This window comes from Episyrphus balteatus, chromosome 3 (assembly GCF_945859705.1).
Source record: "Episyrphus balteatus chromosome 3, idEpiBalt1.1, whole genome shotgun sequence".
NCBI classification, from domain to species: domain Eukaryota; kingdom Metazoa; phylum Arthropoda; class Insecta; order Diptera; family Syrphidae; genus Episyrphus; species Episyrphus balteatus.
Window position 1 is genome coordinate 65765970 of NC_079136.1, and position 18598 is coordinate 65784567.

The window sequence follows — 18598 nt, forward strand, 5'->3', positions numbered from 1 at the left end:
AATATTTATCGTTTATACATCAACACTTTTTGTGATTATAAAGTTGAAAACCTTTGAATAAATTAACAACCCTCCCTCAAGCACTCTGTGGTTGTGATAATAATTCCCACAGTAATTTTCGGTGCTATATGACTATTTCAATTGAATATTAAACAGCAAAATAGTCCTTTCCATAGGTTAATTACCAACTAAACGAAATAATTAACTGTGGCAATTGTCCTTTTGCACCACATCACATATCGTCAACTGACCAAATATGCACATGAAATGAATAATTAAAATACAAAATGCATGCGGAACGTATACATTTACGCACAAAATCTTGTTTTCAACAACTTGCATATTATTTAGTAGGCTTATTGCGTTCCCATTCCATCAAAAGTTGCCACAAACATTTCGGCTCGCAAAAGGACATTTCAATTAAAGATGACCGTTCCTTTGTAATTAATTCCTGCTGTTTGCTACAACCTAAAAATGGTTGCCACACATTTGATATACCTACGCATAATTTGTGTATCAATAACGAAAACTTAAAATAGTATCATCCAGTGGTCGTTGTCTGGTCAATCAAAGAACGAGTCTTTTGAATTTTTCATGTCCTTAGATATTTTCTTCAAAAATGTCACAAACAAAAATGTAATTGGAAATGAAAGTTGTTTTTATGAGAGGACACAAAACAGGGGGTAGGAAATATTAGTACAAACTTGTGTCGGTCATTTGATTGTTTTTCTTTTTTTTTCATTTTTTTTTTGTTTTCTGTTGCAATTTGTCATTACATCAATATTGTCAATGACATTTCCAAGACAGCAATTGAATCCTTTGAAGTCGATATCCGCAAAGACAAAGAAGTGGGAGTATTGGTTTTTTTCTTGACAGCGAAAACCAATAGTATACACCGCCACCAGAAGTGAACGTATTTCTTTCTTTATTGACAGGTACGATTGCAAATGCAGGACATATGTAACAATTAATGTCACGAATATTTCAAAATAACTTTAGAGAAGGCGTTTTCTCGTAGTTTTGAAAAAAAAATCTATTAATTTGATATGTAGGGTGGGTGGTGTGTTTGCATGAAGAAATGCAATCCATTTAATTTATATTTATGTTGTTTTTAGTTTGAGAACTAAAAGTCATTTACAAACATTTTAAAAATAATCATTTACATTTTATAAGTTAGTTCTATTCTAAGCAAGTGTCAATAAAACAAACGTTATTAAAATATCGATATTCGATATTAAAAATTTTCTAGAAGAGCCATTTCAAATTTATTGTAAAAAAAATTTACTTACAAATCGGCTTAGAAATGGAATCGGAAAGTTCACTGAATCAAAATAAAAGTTCTTCTTAAATATATGTTAGCATTAATATGAAATAATGTATACTCGTAGTTCAAATCCAAAATTTATTATCAAATCTAGTCTCCAGAATCAAGTTGAACAAAAAGTTTAACTTTATAAAAATTTATATTAGTATACTGAAAAAGAAATCACCTCAACCAAAAAATATTTGTATTTTGTGCCTTTTAAGGTGAAATGAAACAAATCAACTTAAGCTTCTTAACAGAAATGTTGTATGGACTACCTACATTCAATCAAGTAAAGCTATGATTACACGGTCAACGAAATCGATCAACGCGTTGACTCTCTGAGTCAAGAAAAAATCCATATTCTCTCTGTCATCTCACCGTCAACGTTCACAGTGTCAATGCATAAAACATTGACTATCACACGATTGACACTATTGCGTCAATGTTGTCCTAAATTAAGTTGACGCGTAGGTGTGTCAACGTGACTTTTACTTAGCCAACGCGTTGACTCGCAAAACTTTGTTGATTACAATGTTTGACACAAAGAAAAAATTTAAATTTTCCAAAAATATTTTTAAAAAAAAAAGCGGAGGAAATGAGATTTAAAAAAAGCACTCATAGAAAAATTAAACGAAAATTTGTTTGACATGGTTGCATTGAAATGTAAATATTTTGAGATATACGCAATGCACTTTTAAGATAAAAGTCTTAAATGAATACTGATAAGATTGTTGAACGAATATAAATGTAAAATTACTAAAGTTTTATCGACAAATTAGAAAAAAACAAAAATAAAAAAGTTTCGACATTTGATTTAAAAAAAATCGAAAAAAATCAATATGGCCACCTTCAAACGCTTATAGCATAGGAACGCCGCACCCAATGTTATTGGTTATGGTCTTAAAATGTAGCTTAGAATATACAAATGGTATTTGAGAACCCCCCTCCCTCAAAAACGGTACACCATTAAAAAAATCTCCCTACAAAAAATGTTCGCAATCCAACTTTCATCACATTTCATTACAAAAAACAATGTCAATCTGAAACGATGACACGGTATTAACTTCTGCCCCGTCAACGCTGGGACAGGGTCATTGCGATGACACCCAGTCCTAAAACCCTATCAACGCGTCCCAATAGCATTGACAGAGAGATTACACGGTCATCGAAAATAGTTAATGCGTTGACCCAAAAATGTGTGTCAGCGCGAGTGTCATCGTACCCGTCAACGCAATGACAGCAGTTTTCGTTGACGATCACACGACACGTGACACTCTTGGGACAGATTGTGACGTCATTTTTACGTCAGAGAGTCAACGCGTTGACCGATTTCGTTGACCATGTAATCATAGCTTTAGAGCCGGAATCGAAATTTTATTTTTAGGACCAAAATGAATGGTACCTGCTAATTCCGAATTGCTTTTACTTTTGTCTTAAACGACTTTAAGAATTTTAATTAAAAATTTTGTGTGTAATATCGCAAATAATGTCGTACTTAAAAACTAGTTTTTTAAACCGTTATTAACAATATCTGTAACAGTACCGTTTTCTTCATTTCTGACTTACTGGTAAACTATTTAGTCTTTCAAAAAAAAAAAATTGTTCACAAGCTTTTGGTTACTGCAAAGTTGAAAATTAATAAAATTTAAAAGAAAATTTGTTTCGTAGATTTATATTAATATTATAAAATTTTATGAAATTAAATAAAAATTATTTTTTTTTATAATGTTAAAGATCAATAAAAAAAAATTGCCTGCATATAAAAAATATAAATCTACAAATATTCGTTAAAAAATTGGTCACATAACAAATATACCTATATAAAATTTGTTTTATTAGATTATGTATTTCAAATTTCAGCAAAAAAAAATTTTTTTTCGCATTTTTTTGTATTTTGAAAGCTTACTTTTGAGCTTTTTTTTAACAAAATCTTGAATAATTTTAAAAGAGTTTAAGGCTTCCCGACAAACAATTTTGGTTTTATAAAGCCTTACAGAGGCAATTTTTGCTTCTGTAAAGCATTATAAAAGCAAAATTGTTAGTAAGGTTGCGTCAAAAATTTTGTTTTCAGTTACTACAATTACTGGCAAAAGAAAAAAATTAAAAAAAATTATTCTTTCCAAAAATGTGGGTGCTTTCATAATTGCATGGTTGCTTTGTTTACATGCGGTCATTTGCGATCAGAATAATGTCAGAAAAACTATTTGCGCATGTATTTTACTTTGAATTTATGAACACTTTTTCTGATTTGCGTCATTTGGCAAAATTTTTAAGTTTCAATTCAGCCTCTTCTATAAAACAATCATATCTTCTTTAAGAAGAAAAAACAACTTTTTTTTAACATTTCTCTAAATATTTACAAATTTATTATATCCAAGAAATTCGCGGCTATTTTTGTTATTTTTAATTGAACTTTGAATTTCCAATCAATATTTTGACAAAATTGAGAAATAAAGAAAAGCTGTTACATTTTTACCGCATTTTCCTTCTTTCTTTGAGTTTAAATTCATTGCGCATGGGAATTTTTTCATTTGCACATTTGCGCTGCAAATATTTGCGTTTTACATTTATGAACACCTGACATTTGTCATTTGCATTAATGAAAGCTTTGCATTGGTCAGACTTGCGCAACCATGCATTTATGAAAGCACCCTGTCTTTACCTGAGCAAACCAGAAATGAACTTTTTAGACACACAATTGAAATAAAAATGACTGGGGGGAGTTACTAAATTTAATTTTGCTCAACAAATAAGCATTTAATTAGCTTCAATTTTGGGACACTAAACAAATTATAATTTACCTATTTTCATCCGCTAATTTAGCGAAATTTTGAAAACCAAAAAAACAGTTGAGGCTATAAATACGAACTTTGTAGAATTAAAAAGCTACAAACCTTAGTATTGAGCCCAAATTTAGCAAAATAGCAAAACTCGATTTTAACAAAAAATTTAATGGTAATAAAACATACATCTAACTTTGAACTTAGAATTGGCTTAGAAGCAGTTCACCTAAAACTAAGTCGATTTTAAAATCATTGCACTTTTTTAAATTGGAATGTTATATTTTTTGTATAAATCGAGCTTTCGCAAAATTCGGGTCTTTTACTAAGGCCCATAGTTTTTAATCATTTCAGATTTTGTCCGTTAACTTCAGACTTATTTTAGTGGAAAATTCAATTACTCAAAAACCATTCGAGGTACAAATTTTTGTTTTGTGCATAGCAGATAAGAATTTAATTAGCTACAATTCCTGAGAGTAATTTTTTTTTCATTCCGCCACAATGTGGCCACCAAAGCAAGGGACGTGATTAACTTGAATATGACATACCAATTATTTTTCTTAAATTGGTATGCCAAAATTTCACGAATACCTATGTACATGAAAATATGGGTTATCATGAAAATGTTCCGTGTTGACTTGTTTAAGCCCAATGTATTTGTAATATGATGAGTTTTTAATTGAGAAATAGTATCCCTCCACTGTTCTGCGTTATTTTTCCAGATAGTGTTGTCTTTAAGACAATGTCAGAAACAAATCGTTATAAAAAAAATAGTCAATCATCCATTTTATTTTACTTGTTAACAATTTTATTCCTAAATTTCTATTTATATATTTATTATACATATAGGTACATTTGCAAGATATTTATATTCGATTATAATGATGCTAAAAACATTTATTATACATAAGTTCAATAATAAATTCATTATCTCATTTTTATAGCTCCTCTGAAGCCCTTCATAAATTTGTAAATTCAATTGAATTATTTGTCCAAGGTGCTGATGTGATGGTAGCAGCATCTCCTGCCGCTACTGGCGGTCTTTGCTCGTGACAATTAACTTTTGTTGCGGTGGTACTGGTGCTGGTAGTCGTACTATTGATCAGTGCTATCCTTGGCACTGGTCTCAAAACCTGTCATTTCACTGGCATTTGCATTAAAGGTGGAATCATTGGTGCCATAGGTAATCCGCGGAGGTTTTGATTTTGTACATATTGAAATGCTGAAGAACGATCAAGTTGATGTGATAAATAGAGATCGCTTAGCACATGGAATCTTCGATGATCGAAATTTGTGAATAAATTTGGAAATCGAACTCCAGCTGGTGGATGATTTGAATATGTTTTAGCTGGATGTAGTAAGTGATTTGGTGCTGGATGATGAGATTGGTTTACTTGATGGAATGTGTAGTTGGAAGCACTGTGGGGGAATGCATTGTTGTTTTGTTTGTATGAGTCCATTGCTTTTAGTTCATCTAGCATTTGATGTGAAGCAAGATGTTTTTTGAGATAAGCTTGTCTGTAAAAAAAATGTTCAATTTTATTATCATTTTTTATGTTAATATCTTTGCTTTTGACCTAAAATTAAATTAATAAAATTTAATAAATAAGCCAGTTTTCAAAAATAAACGGAGGAACATAACGAAACGAATTTTTGATGAGTTGGCAATTTGGCAGAAGTAAGAGAATTTCAATCCGGAATCGTACTTTAAGGTCAAAATTAATTATTGTAAAGAATTGAGACAACTACAACAGTATTTTATTTGGTTAACCAATATTTCTAGCGTTTGCAAAATAATAAGGCAATAATAATAAGGCAATTAGGTAATTTATAATTTGTAATTTGTTGAAATTACCATGGTTAATTGATAAAAAGTGTAAAAGGACAATTTGTACTCTGAAAAACAAAACAAATTTTGATTTTTAAGAGGTTGGTAGGTAATTTGAAAAAAAAAATTTGTCATAAATTTGAATTGAACTAAGGGTGGGATTACGAAAAAATTAATGGAATTTGTTGGAATAACAAGGTTAGTTGAGAAAGTACTAAAAAAGTACTATTCATGTACTAAAAAAGAAATCTCCTCAAACACCATTTTATATTTTTTGTTGATTTAAAAAAAAGTTTGGATTGATTATTCCAAGCATGTAGCTTTTCTAGGTGCTCATACGGCAAACCAAAAAATCAATAATTTTTACATTTGAAAAAATATTTGTATGTGGTTTTTAAGGGGAAATGAGAGAAATCAACCTTAGTTTCTTTGTTTTTGGAATGTTATATGGGCTACCTTCAATCAAGCAAGAATTCAAAGATAAATAAATAACATTTAAGGGACAGTGTCCACACCAATGAATTTAGTTAAAAATTTAAAATTTAAAAAGGTCACTGTGGTGTATGAGTACTATTTTTTTTTTTAGGTGAATAAAAATAATGCTTCCATATTTTTTAAACTAAGGGTAGGAAAGCGAAAATAAAAATTGGGTTATCCTGGGCTAACGTTGGGCAAACGAGTGCAAAACCAAAAATTTTTAAAATGAATAAAAAATAAAAGGCACGACTGCGTCGCACGTTCTTGCTCTTACAGTTTAAATGACTTTAAAAGCTACTTCTATATAAATTTAAAAAAAATTTGTTAATGTTGGGGAAGAGCCGACATTAAGTTTTGTTAAATAAAAAAAAAAATTATTTTTTTTTTGTTATTTGACCTTTTTGAGAAAGTCTTAAAATGCAGTTTTATTGCAATTGCTTTGAATATTACGTCCTCAAGGTTTAATCAAAATCGATAGAGCAGTTTTTAAGTTATTTGGTATAACTTAAAAAATTTGTATGGGAGGTACCTAAGTGAGATATAAAAAAAACAAAAACAAAAAAAAAAAAAACAACTTCCAAAATTCTATAAAAATCACCTGTACCAAATTTGAAGAAAATCCGTTCACGCGCTTAGGCTGTGGAAATGTGTACAGATGGAAAACAAGGATTGAATTGCGAGACCGACTTTTTCGGAATTCTCCATCCTCGTAATGTTGGTTTTGATTAAAACCTCACTTTTTTTTTCGACACGAAACCAATACTTGCCCTATAGAGCAAGTAAAAAAATCCGAACCGGTGCTCACGTTAAGTGGGAATAAGCTTCACTAGAAAAAAGTGAAAAAATTTCGCACAGTAAGAGAAGTATAGACACAAGTGAAGTTATTTTCCATTTAAGGTGTGAAGGTAGTTCCCTGCGCGCCGAGCCGATTAAATTACATAACAAGTTTTAATTTTTAAAAAAATATTACGTATACGCCACAGTGTGCCGTTTTCCATTACTAAGGGTTTATGGGCCTTAACATGTGTTTCCGTGTGTGTGTGTGTAGTCTGTCTCTGTGTATCGCCAAAAGAGTTTTCGCTTTTTCCTCGAATTTGCTCACGTAATCCGCTCTTACCTACATACATTATGAAAAACCGAAAAATAAATTTTAACCTGTCTTCAAGGTGGGATAATAGCTCGATAAAATAAAGTATTATTAAGATTTTGAGAGATAAGCAATTTCTTAAAACTTTTGCCCCGATTCTATTTTCTATATTCCCCTTCTCCTGACCGCCAAACATCCATTAAATCCCTACTTATTAAAGCATATTCAAAAAATAAAGTATAAGGACGAATTTTTAACGAGCCTTTCAAACTTAGGTTGCTTGAAATTCTGTAACAGAACTTATGGCCAAACTATTTAATTTATAATCAAATCATTTGTTGGAAATGCAACATTATTTTGAAATTTCCTTTAAATTTGCTTATACATACATATATGTATAGGAAACTCCCCAAAAATTCGAACAAACCTTCTAAATGATTTCCCACATTGATTGCAATTAAATATCCCATCAGATGTTGTTTCTTCCCCATCAGTCCTCTTGACTGTTTCTCCTTCAATCGCAGGTCCACGCTTTCTAAACTGATGTGCACCCCCCATTGCTTCGGTTTTTGGTTTATGCCATCGTCGATGTGATGCCAAATTGGCCGGACAATTGAATACCTGCAACAAGAGACAAAAAATTAACAAAACAAAAAAAAAGTCAAGTCCCCTTGAGGACGGAAAAAATACCACCTCACCTTTTCACACTCGGAACACTTGTACTCAATGTGTACAATGCGTGGACACCGGTGCTGAGCCAGCTGGAAGGCATCATCGTACAAAGTTCGACACAGCTGACATAAGTATGCACCAATTTTGTTATCAATGCTGGCCAAAATCGCCTTTGCTTCCTCAGTTATTTCGACCACATTGAAGGCCGGATCAATGTCACCTTTTCGCACCACAAGTTCCTCATCATCGCGTAGTTTTCTTATGATTGTTCCGGACACAGGACTAGTGTTGTCCTCGTCCAGTGAAAGCTGCTTACGCATTTTGAATCTTTTCTTTTCCATTTTTGAACTTCTGCTAAATTCTGGGATATTTGTGTTTGCCGGGAGAATTTCACTGGTTTTTGGTTCAGTTTGTGTTGACGGTGTTGACAAGTCATTCTTAAAATCTTTCACAAAGAGCTTAGCAAAACCGTCCATGGCCTTCTTGTGTAATTCCTCATCCTCGTAGACTAATTTGTCTCGTGTGAGCGCCTTTGGGGGATTTATATTTTCTTCCTCGACATTTGGGGGAAATAGTTGTGTTGCCGGTATACTGGACTCTTCGTCATCATTGCCTAACACGTCAACGTATTCCTCGTCGTTGTCGGAATCCGAAGCTGGGTCATTTTCGTCTTCGGTCAAAATAATTGTTTCATCTTCTGAAATATTTATCGATTGACAGTCGATTTCACTCTCACCACCCAAACCAGCATTTCCACCACAACTAGCCTCAGTCGAACTGGCAGTTTGTGATTTATCCTTGAAAATACACTCATTCTCGTCTGCTTTGGGAGAACTTGAACTTGTTGTCCTGTTAATAGGATTTTCCGCACGATTCTGACCGATGAATGGTGTCCCGTCAAAGTAGCTTAGTGTATGTGGTCGCCAAATGTTGTTTTGCTCTTCGAACATTTTTGATCGTTTTCTTGGGGGTGAAGGTGTTGATGGTGGTGTAATTGGAATAGATGAAGAACGCAAGGATAAATCCAAGGGCGACAGGATTGACATAGGTCGATGGAATTGGGGAAATGTACTGATGGCGGGTAACATGCGGTATTCCATGATGTTTTCCATTTCGGATTTTTTTTTATCGGTGGTTGGCTTCTGTAAATCGTAATAAAAATAAGAATGTGAGATAATACGTAATGGAATGAGAAATAGTTAAAAAGGGAATTAGGTATTCTCTTTTATTTGATTTGAGGAAAGTGAGAGAAAATGTCGAGTTGAGACATAAACAATGATATTAATATTCTGATTTCTCAAAGTAAATATGTCAATTAATGCGAAAAATGGCAACACAATTTTTCCTTTAGTTTTAGATTAATGAGAAAAACAAAAAATTAAGTTTTGCACGTGAGAGATGGTAATGCGAATAACTCAAAAACATTTTCGGACAGCAATAGCCCGGTAAAATTAGACCAAAAAAATGGGGTGAGGTTGCACAGATTCGCAGTAAGCTAAAAATTGGTAGGATGTTGAAAATCCACGGTCCCCTTTTGTTAAAATATTATAGGTAGATGACAAAGCAACGAATAAGAGCAATGTCCTATACAGGGTTGTAAAAATAAAATAAAAAAAATGCATTTGAAATTAAAAAAAAAATATTTCTTGCAACTGAAAAATATTTTGCATTAAAAAAATTTATTGCAAATGAAACATTTTCTATGTACATTGAAAAAAAAAAAATTCAATGCAAAATGTGTGCATTAAATATATTTTGATTTTTTTTTTCAGTGCAGACTGCAGCCACTTCACAAACGTGTTACTCATCGAGTTAAAGAAAATTTCAAATCGGAGGTGAAAGAGGGCTATTCGTAGCTACGAAAACCACAGGTCTTCCAGTCCGCATCCTGGAACGATTGGTGTAGTAAGTAGAACTGTATAGCAAATCGTATGTATTCGTTACTTAAATGGGGGTATTCACTTTAGTAACGAGTAACAAAAAGTTACTTTCTAAACAGTATTGTTTCTGGTACTGATGTAACGAAATATACGAAACAAACGAGATACGAAACATACGAATAACGACGCGATTCCAATTTCAATACTAAATACGAAACGAAATGATACCTACACCCAATTTGTCTCATTTCGCATCTCGTATCGGTATAGTTTCCGTAGTCAAAATGTATAGTCAACGATTTTAGTTAGCGGTAGGAGTTCAAAAAAAAAAAATTTTAATTAAAGTTCATCTTACAATGAGGTCAGGAACAAAACAATTCTAGAAAATGTTGATTTTGATGGATATGGAACAAAATCGGCGTTCGATATCTCGGGATTGGAAAGACATAGCGGAAATCTGATCACCGATTTAGAAAGAGCATTCCTAACTCAAAAACAACAAAAGTGGCGTATGCGTATGGAACAAAACAATTCTAGGGCGTCATCTACAATAGATAAATGTTAACTGCAAATTATCCAAAGTTTACTTTTGTCTCGATATAAAAAGCAACGTTTTGGTTTTTTCTCTATGTGGCCGAAATATACCCACGCCCCAACCAATGTGTTAATGATCTGAAATGTACCTTAATAAGAATGTACAAAAGTGTTTCAGAAAAATAGGAGGTCGGCCTTTAATTTTTACATTTGAATCGCAGTAACCAGGAAATTTGTGTTTGTTTTAATTGATAAAATGTTATTTGAAAAAATTATAAATTGAAAAATAACGCATTTTATCTTCTTGTCGGAAAATTTTCACTTATTTTTGGTTAAAAATTAGTTTAGTTGTGTACGTGGTTTATCCGGTTTTTGTGCGTTTTTTGTCGTTAATTTAAAAGTGAAAAAACTGACATGATCTCAAATTTTGTCAACGTTCAGAAGATATTACCTTATTTGAACGCGTTGCAAACCTTTGTCATTTTTAACAATTACGTGTAATTTTCCTCATTGACTAAGAAAACACCGTTACAAGTCAAAGCGTTTTGAGAATCATTTAAATTTAGTGAAGATGTCTTTACAATACGCTCATTTCTCCGAACTATTTGCCGGATGAATGTGAAATTTTCGGACGATATTCCTCAATACATTCCTCAGTACATTCAAAATATGCAAATATTTTTTCACATTAGAAGTGGATATAATCCCTTAAAGTGATCATTAAAATTATTGCGGTCTGGCTGCGACGCTGCAGAAGCGATTTTCGCTCTAACTTTATTTTGTTTTCTGACTAAAATGTTTGAATTATTTTGCGCAATCTTCTTAAGTTGTTTCTTAGCTTCTATTAAAATATGCAAGAGCGGGACTAAGATCTGAATTATATTTGGGTAAGTGCAGAGGGTCCGTAAAAAATCAACATTGACCTTCGGGCTACTGAGAACAATGTTTTACTTCTTCGGTGCTCTTTAAAAAATATCAAATTAAGGTACCTATATTTCTTAAAAAGCAATTGGTTTTTTGACGTTTTACGCAAATTATTGGCCCTTCAGTTTTTAGTTCCTCCAGAAATGTGGGTTTATTTCTTTGCTTGAAAGAGGAAATTTCTTTAAAATGCTTTTTAAATAAGGCCCGTCGTGATGTCTTTTCGGAAGGCTTAATTTGTGAAATTTACACCGCAGTATTAATTTGACTGGTAGGTATGTATATGACTGAACCGGTTAGGTGGATGATCTCAAAGTTTTCCCTTGACCATTCCTAATTAGAAATTTGCTTTCATAAAAGTCTTTTTTGTGGATTTGATAAAAATTATATTAAAAAAATTATTTATTTTTTATCATAGGTTTTTGAGGTAAGTAGCTATTTCCGTACTTGCAGTCCTCAAATTACGTCATTTTTTTAAAGTACAAAATTAAAGTTTTCTTATATTAGCGCGCGTTTAAAAAAAAAAGTTCAGGATAATGTAACACATAGCCGTTTACAATAATAAATTAAAGTATTGGTAAATTTTGACTCATTTCATGAAAAAAAAAAAAAATTACAAAGCCACAGAACTTGAGCGAAAAATGTTACAAACCTTAAAATCTTAGTAAGCGATAATTTTTCAGGACAGTTATAATTTAGCAGACTTAAATTTTTTTTAAAATTAAATGGGGTCTTTCTTTTGCATTAAGTCAATTTGACATTACACACAAAAAACTTTAACCAGTCGTCACTATAAATATTTTATTTGCATACTTTAAGGCGGTGTATGTAAGTATTTGTATTATTTTACATTTTCACAAGAAAATTTACTAAAAACTTAAGTTTTTTTAAATATAAATTTTAAAATATTTGTATTTTCCACTACCACGAACTATAAATTTTTTCTAAGAAAACATAAAACCGTTTAAATATTTTCTTTCAATAACACAACAAACGACACCGTCAAGTTATCCTGGCAAATATCCACAACAAACTGAATGAGCTACCCTTGTTTGTGGCACACCTGTCGCACAACAAATGAATTCCCTTTGATTCGATGCCATAAAAACCGTTTGTCGAACCATCCTTATAGCCAAAGTTCACACCAATGCAGGACTCGTCTTCATTCACCCGCAACGTATGCAGGGAATTTTGTTCGTCTAAAGCTATTTCTCTTGCTATCTCTTTCACCCCATAAACAACTGAAAGAGCGACGATGACAACAATATAGAGAACAATCCTTTACATGTGCATTTTTGACGAATTGCCGCGTCCGTCGCCATGCTCCAGATCCATACACTGGCATAGCTTCATCCCCCAACCGGGTAACTGTATCGGAGTGTTTAAGGGTTTTTTTTTTGTCTGTAGAAGCATCTCTAACAATCTGCTACTGTATTGGGATGTTGAAGCTCAAACTGCGCATGTTTGTCAACGCCTACAGTTATTTTGTCAAAATTTCTACTGGGCTTCTTTGGTTTTTTTCGCCCAAGGATTAAGGATAACTGGGTAAAGCAACAAGTCCTATTGGAATGCCCCTAAGGAACGCCCCCATGTCGATGAACTATAGACAACAAATGTTGCTGCTGCCATCCATAATATCAGCCCAACATACCGTTATTTGATAAAAGCGAACAAAAGCCAGCTACGGTAGTGGAACTTTTTGTAATCTTTTGTGGTTTTTTGAAGCAATAAAATGTCTGCTGATTGCAAATTCTATACAATCAAAAAAAAAAATCATCTCATGGTAGGTACTGCCTTCTATTTTTAAGCTTCAAGACCGGGATGTGAAAGGAAAAGATGAATTGTGTGTGCATGGTAGGTTAGGAAAGTATAGCACCTAGCTACATAGTGGGCTGACAAATGGAAAATTGAATCTTTTCAACTTTTAAGCCATTGTTTGGGGCTTTAAATTTCAGAAGATGATGGATCGACAATTTTTTAAGTTTACTTTATTTTGTCTCTGTTAAAAAATCTCTTAAAATTCAATTCGATTTTTTTTTTTTTGAAGTTATACTTCTTATGGGACGGTGGGTATGAAAATTTGTTTTTTGACAAGAATGTCAAAGGGATTATGACGCGATCGCCATCTCTGAGACAATTGGGCAGCAGGGCTGTCGTTTCACTTTTAGAGTTGGTAGTACTTTAGTATTTAAAAATGCAGTACGGTAAAAAGACACACAACACGTGGCAAGTTGCATGTGGTATGAAACATGGTGGAAGTGCATGTGGCAAGTAGCACGAGGCATGTGGCACTCAGTATGCAAAATGTAGCAAGTTGTAAGTGGCAAGTTGCATGTGGCACTCAGTATGTGGCAAGTTGCATGTGGCAAGTTGCCACAAAAAAAAAAAACAAAAATTTAAATACTCATAAATAAAAGGAAAAGAAAGCAACATAGACTAAAACTAAACCTGCCATCAATCGTAGATAAAATTTAATTTTTTGTTCTCAAAAAATTAGCCCCGGAAATTGATATGAAGATTCTTAATTTCCAATTATAAAGATTTTTTCATGCATAACTATTTTCAGGGAAGTCAGATTGTCTTGAGTTAAGGTACGGAGTTAGCATCAAAAAATTTCCTAAGATCACCATAAGCTGAGAATGTTAAAAAAATACGCTGTACTGCGGCGTACTGCATTTTCATTTAATATACTGAGTGAGAAGTATAACTTCTGTCGCGTGTACATGTGTACACACACTCTTTTTTTTTGAAATAATAATAGTAAAGATTGACAGATCCCAATTTATTCAGAAATGAGAGGCAAAATAATAATTATTTTTAAATATTGTATAGAAGTTTAATAAAAGCTTAAAATAACTTTTTCATTGTTAATTAGGGTACAAAAACTTTGCAATTACTTAATCCTAATGCAAGGTTGAAATTCTAGAATTAACATGTAGTTCTTCATTGAAATGAAATAAAAATTATTTTTCAATTTATTCAAAAACAAGAAGTCATAGAAACATAGTTTTCAGTGTTTGATAGGAAATCAATTGGGGCAATTTTCTGTATCACTCATTTTTGCATTTAAATTCACAGTCTTGACAAAATTGTTTTTTAATGTGTTTTTTTTTTTTAAGTTTTTTTTCCCTAATTTTAACTTTAAAATCGATTATTTCAAAACAATTCATCGCCCTTGTATTCAAGTGACGTATACGCCATTTTTACATTTTTGGGAAATCGCATTTAAATGTTCGGAAGATAATTGCGAAAGAACTAACCGCTGGTATTTTTTGATATTTTAGTATGATATATAATTAAAATGTGTCTTTTATATACATGTTATTGGACATCTGCAATTCGTTTAGTTGTCAAAATATTTAAATTTTTGTCCAAAATGAGTTTGCCGTATACGCCATGAAAATCAGAAGTTTCTTTTATTCATATACACGTACGTCAAAAAAAAAAACATAACGTACGTCAAAACAATTCTCAAAATTTTCTTGCATTGCATGAAAAATTTGACGTAAATGCCAAAATTTCTTGTTTTTGTCAAAACAATAGTGAATATCTCGGCAACGAAAAAAGATAGAAAAAAAACGGATAGCAGATTTGAAAAGAGCAACTTCGAAAACATACGACTGCATACCTAGTTCAAAAAATGCAATTTGGCGTATACGGTACTCCAATACTAGGGCGACGAATTGATTAAAATATTTTGATTTAAAATTAAGAAATAGTAATTTTTTTATAAAATCCCCCCTCCCGGCTAAACGGAGGGGAATAGACACCCCCGTCCCATACAATTTTTTTCTTGCCTTGACTCAACCTATAAGCTCTAGCTTTTTGGTACGTTCCTCCAGTATATCGTTCATCTCAATGGTTGCCAACCCAAAAACATCGTTTCATAGCTTTGGTGTTCGTAACTCTGGTTTTTCGTAATTTCGGTCTTTCGTAACTTCGGTTTTTCGTAACTTTGACGCGCGTAACTCCATCGCGTATAACTCTGGTGTTCATAACTTCGTCGGTTTCCCATATCTGATAGATATCTTTTTGTTTGAAACGGCATTTCAAAGCTTAAGAATAGTAATTTTTTAATAAATTTTAAAAAATTACGTAATAATTATCCCTGAATTCAAAACAATTTTTGAAAAACTGGTAATTTTACTGATTTTTCATGGTTTTTTACTGGCTCCAGAACCTTGGCTATTATATGAAGGAGGCATATACTTACCAAATATTAAATATAGATATTTTTCAACAAAATAAATCTAAAATTAACTCGATATCTTCAATAGACGCCAAACTATAGTATCAAGAAAATGACGTTTTGCAAAAGTTCAAATGCTGGTAGCGGAGAAACCACGCAACTTAATATTAAATCATCATGGATTTGCTTCCTTACGGCCATATTATTCACTAGTTTAAAATATACATCTGGATGTAATGAATGTCAAATGTCAAAAATAAATCCAAGTCCATAATATTCACTACTTAAATCCAATCTTAAATCCAATTTTTTAAATCCAATCTCGTTAAATCCAAACAAATTTAAACTGCTCTCTGGAGGTCTGTTTAACTTTATAAATCCAGATGTAAAATTAATTTTCACAGTGTTCAGTTGTTTTTTCACGTATTTTGTGAAGGAAAAATAAAAATAAATGCAAATTATACAAAATTTATTGAATAAACACATAATTTTTTTTGAGTGAATAATATGACCAAAAAATTAAATCCTTGGATTTATGAAATTCAGATTAAATGGATTGGATTTAAAATTAACTTAAATCCAAACTAAATCCAGAGTGAATAATATGGCCGTTACAGTCCCAGAGAACATCCCTACAAAGTTTGAGCAAAATGTAAAATGAGACAGCAATTCCGATTGAACGCTTTCATACGGAATGACAGTAAATGGTCCATAAAACTGTTGTAATCGAGAGCGGTGAAATTTTTTTTTTAACTTTCTTATTTGACCCTTTAATAATACAGCCCTATACTCGTTTTGCAAATTCATCGACTTTCTCTGGATTCCGAGGTATAAAGCTAATTTGACTCCACTAATTATGTTTGTCTTCTTCCTTCTTTGTAGATTTGAATTGCCGTGTTAAATAGTGTATCCGTTGTCCCGTTCTAATTGGTATGCTTTGTAGATCTCAAACTCTTCGGTTGCATCCAGTGCCTTTCCTTTTTTTATTAATTATGTGTAATGGTGTTAAATTTGTATTTAAATTTTTTTTTTAATTTAATTAATTAATAACTGTCAAAAAATAACATACTAACTTTGTTTTAAAACTTTTTTTCAAAATATTATTTATTAAAATAGTTTTTTTTTTCAAACGGATCTAACTGTTTTGAAATTTTTGTTTCTAAAAACGAATTTCAATGAAATAAAATAAATTGCATTTTTTTTTGGAGCTCAATTTGATGTAAGATATTGCTTTTTTTTATTTGAGTAACGAATTTTATGTTTCTTTTTGTAATTTGTCTTTTTTTTTTTTTTTTGATTTTCATATTTGTACCTATTAAAAAAGTGTTTACAACTTTCGTAATTTGTATGAAATTGGCTCTTGAACAACGAAATAAACTCATATAACTTAATATAACAATGCGTCAAATTGATACTAGTTCTATCACCATCAACACTATTTTAGGTGCTTGGCGGTTAGTTGATGAATGCATTAGGGATGCAACATCTTTAAAAAAAACATCGATGTTTGAAAACATCGATGTTTTATTTACAACATCGATGTTAAAAAACATCGGTTCTATCTTCGATACATCGATGTTTTTCCGATGTTTTTGTTGTTGGACATAAATACGATCTACTGTATCTAAAGAACAAAATTTGTATGTCTTATCTGTTTAAAACCCAAAAACCTAACTTGAATTCAGTTTTAAGACCACAAAACAGAAAAATTTATCAACAAAATGAAACATATTTTCTTAATACGATTTTCGTTTTTATTTATAGTATATAAATACTATCAATTCTAAGCAAACGGAGCTCATTATTTCTTACATTGGATTTACATTGTTTATTTATTTGGTAGAAAGTAATTCAGAAATTGAGTTCAGGAAAAGAAGTTTGGACAGTCTAGTGCCCAGAAGCCTGTTTCTATCCTGGGTGATGGTTGCCCCAGCCTCCGAAAACAAACGTTCCTTTGGAACAGACGTAACTTCGATAGGAAGATATACCATTTGAACCAGTGCAAGTTTTGGAAAAAGAGTTTTCATATCTTGCCAAAACAACATTGCGTCACTTTTAATTTGTGAACAGGAGATGAGAGGTACATTTCTACTTCTGTTTCACTCATAGTTGTATTGATTGTCGTTGAAGACGATTTATTTTGTATGTTTTATGAGTTATTTTTGATATTTCCATATATCAAAATCCCAATCATCTGCATCTCTCTCAGACAAAACTTTGAAGCTTTGAACACTAGACAAAAAAGATTGAGTTTGAGAGTTCAAGTTCTGTTATTATGCAAAAAAAGAAAAACGAGTAACAAAATGAACGATGTCGATGTTTTGCAAATTTAGCGTCGATGTATCGGCGATGTATCGGCTTGAGAAACATCGATGTATACATCGATGTTTTTCACAAAAACATCGATGTTTTGAAAACATCGATGTATCGTTTGCATCCCTATGAATGCTCTTTGTTGTGTTCTGCCCATTTATAAACCGATACACAATAATTGGAATGATTTAAAGTTTCGAATAAAGCAAACAGACTACAAACAAGAAAATATTTTTAAATCCAAGCATTGCAGGCTTTGTTTAGGTTTTTTTGCATATTAACACTCAAATTTGTCAAAAACAGACTCATCATTAAAAGTTTAAAATTATTCATTTTCTCCACTCCCACTCGAAAACATAAAGAATTTCTTCTTTTTTTTTACTTTCTCAAAGTATAATCCACGTCTCTTAATTAGGACCCAAGAAATTATTTGTCAAAGAAAACAAAAAATACTCTTCTTTCATTCAGCCATATTTCTACCACAATACTCTCAGCATGACCATAGCCAAGATAATAAATCAGAGTCTCATGCCTTCGTGGAAGGATGTTTAACATCTCCTGCAACTTAACATCATCACTTTCCACACCATTTCACCTGGGAGTATTCATTA

At 31.9% G+C, this 18598-nt stretch overlaps 2 protein-coding genes across 2 annotated transcripts in view; one reads left to right on the forward strand and one right to left on the reverse strand.

The window, feature by feature from the left end:
* Nucleotides 1–4940: 4940 nt before the first annotated feature.
* On the reverse strand, nucleotides 4941–12216 carry LOC129913388 (zinc finger protein 91). The gene is made up of 4 exons (XM_055992015.1): nucleotides 12138–12216; nucleotides 8177–9292; nucleotides 7906–8099; nucleotides 4941–5604 (listed from the first exon to the last, which is right to left on the reverse strand). The coding sequence occupies exons 2-4, from the start codon at nucleotides 9260–9262 to the stop codon at nucleotides 5223–5225; spliced, it is 1662 nt and encodes a 553-aa protein (XP_055847990.1). The 5' UTR covers nucleotides 9263–9292; nucleotides 12138–12216; the 3' UTR covers nucleotides 4941–5222.
* The window catches only part of LOC129913390 (E3 ubiquitin-protein ligase FANCL), a 71110-nt gene continuing 63947 nt past the window's right edge, over nucleotides 11436–18598 (forward strand). The window contains exon 1 of the mRNA XM_055992020.1: nucleotides 11436–11451. The gene's annotated coding sequence lies outside the window, so the exon portion shown is untranslated. The remainder of the gene's footprint in view (nucleotides 11452–18598) is intronic.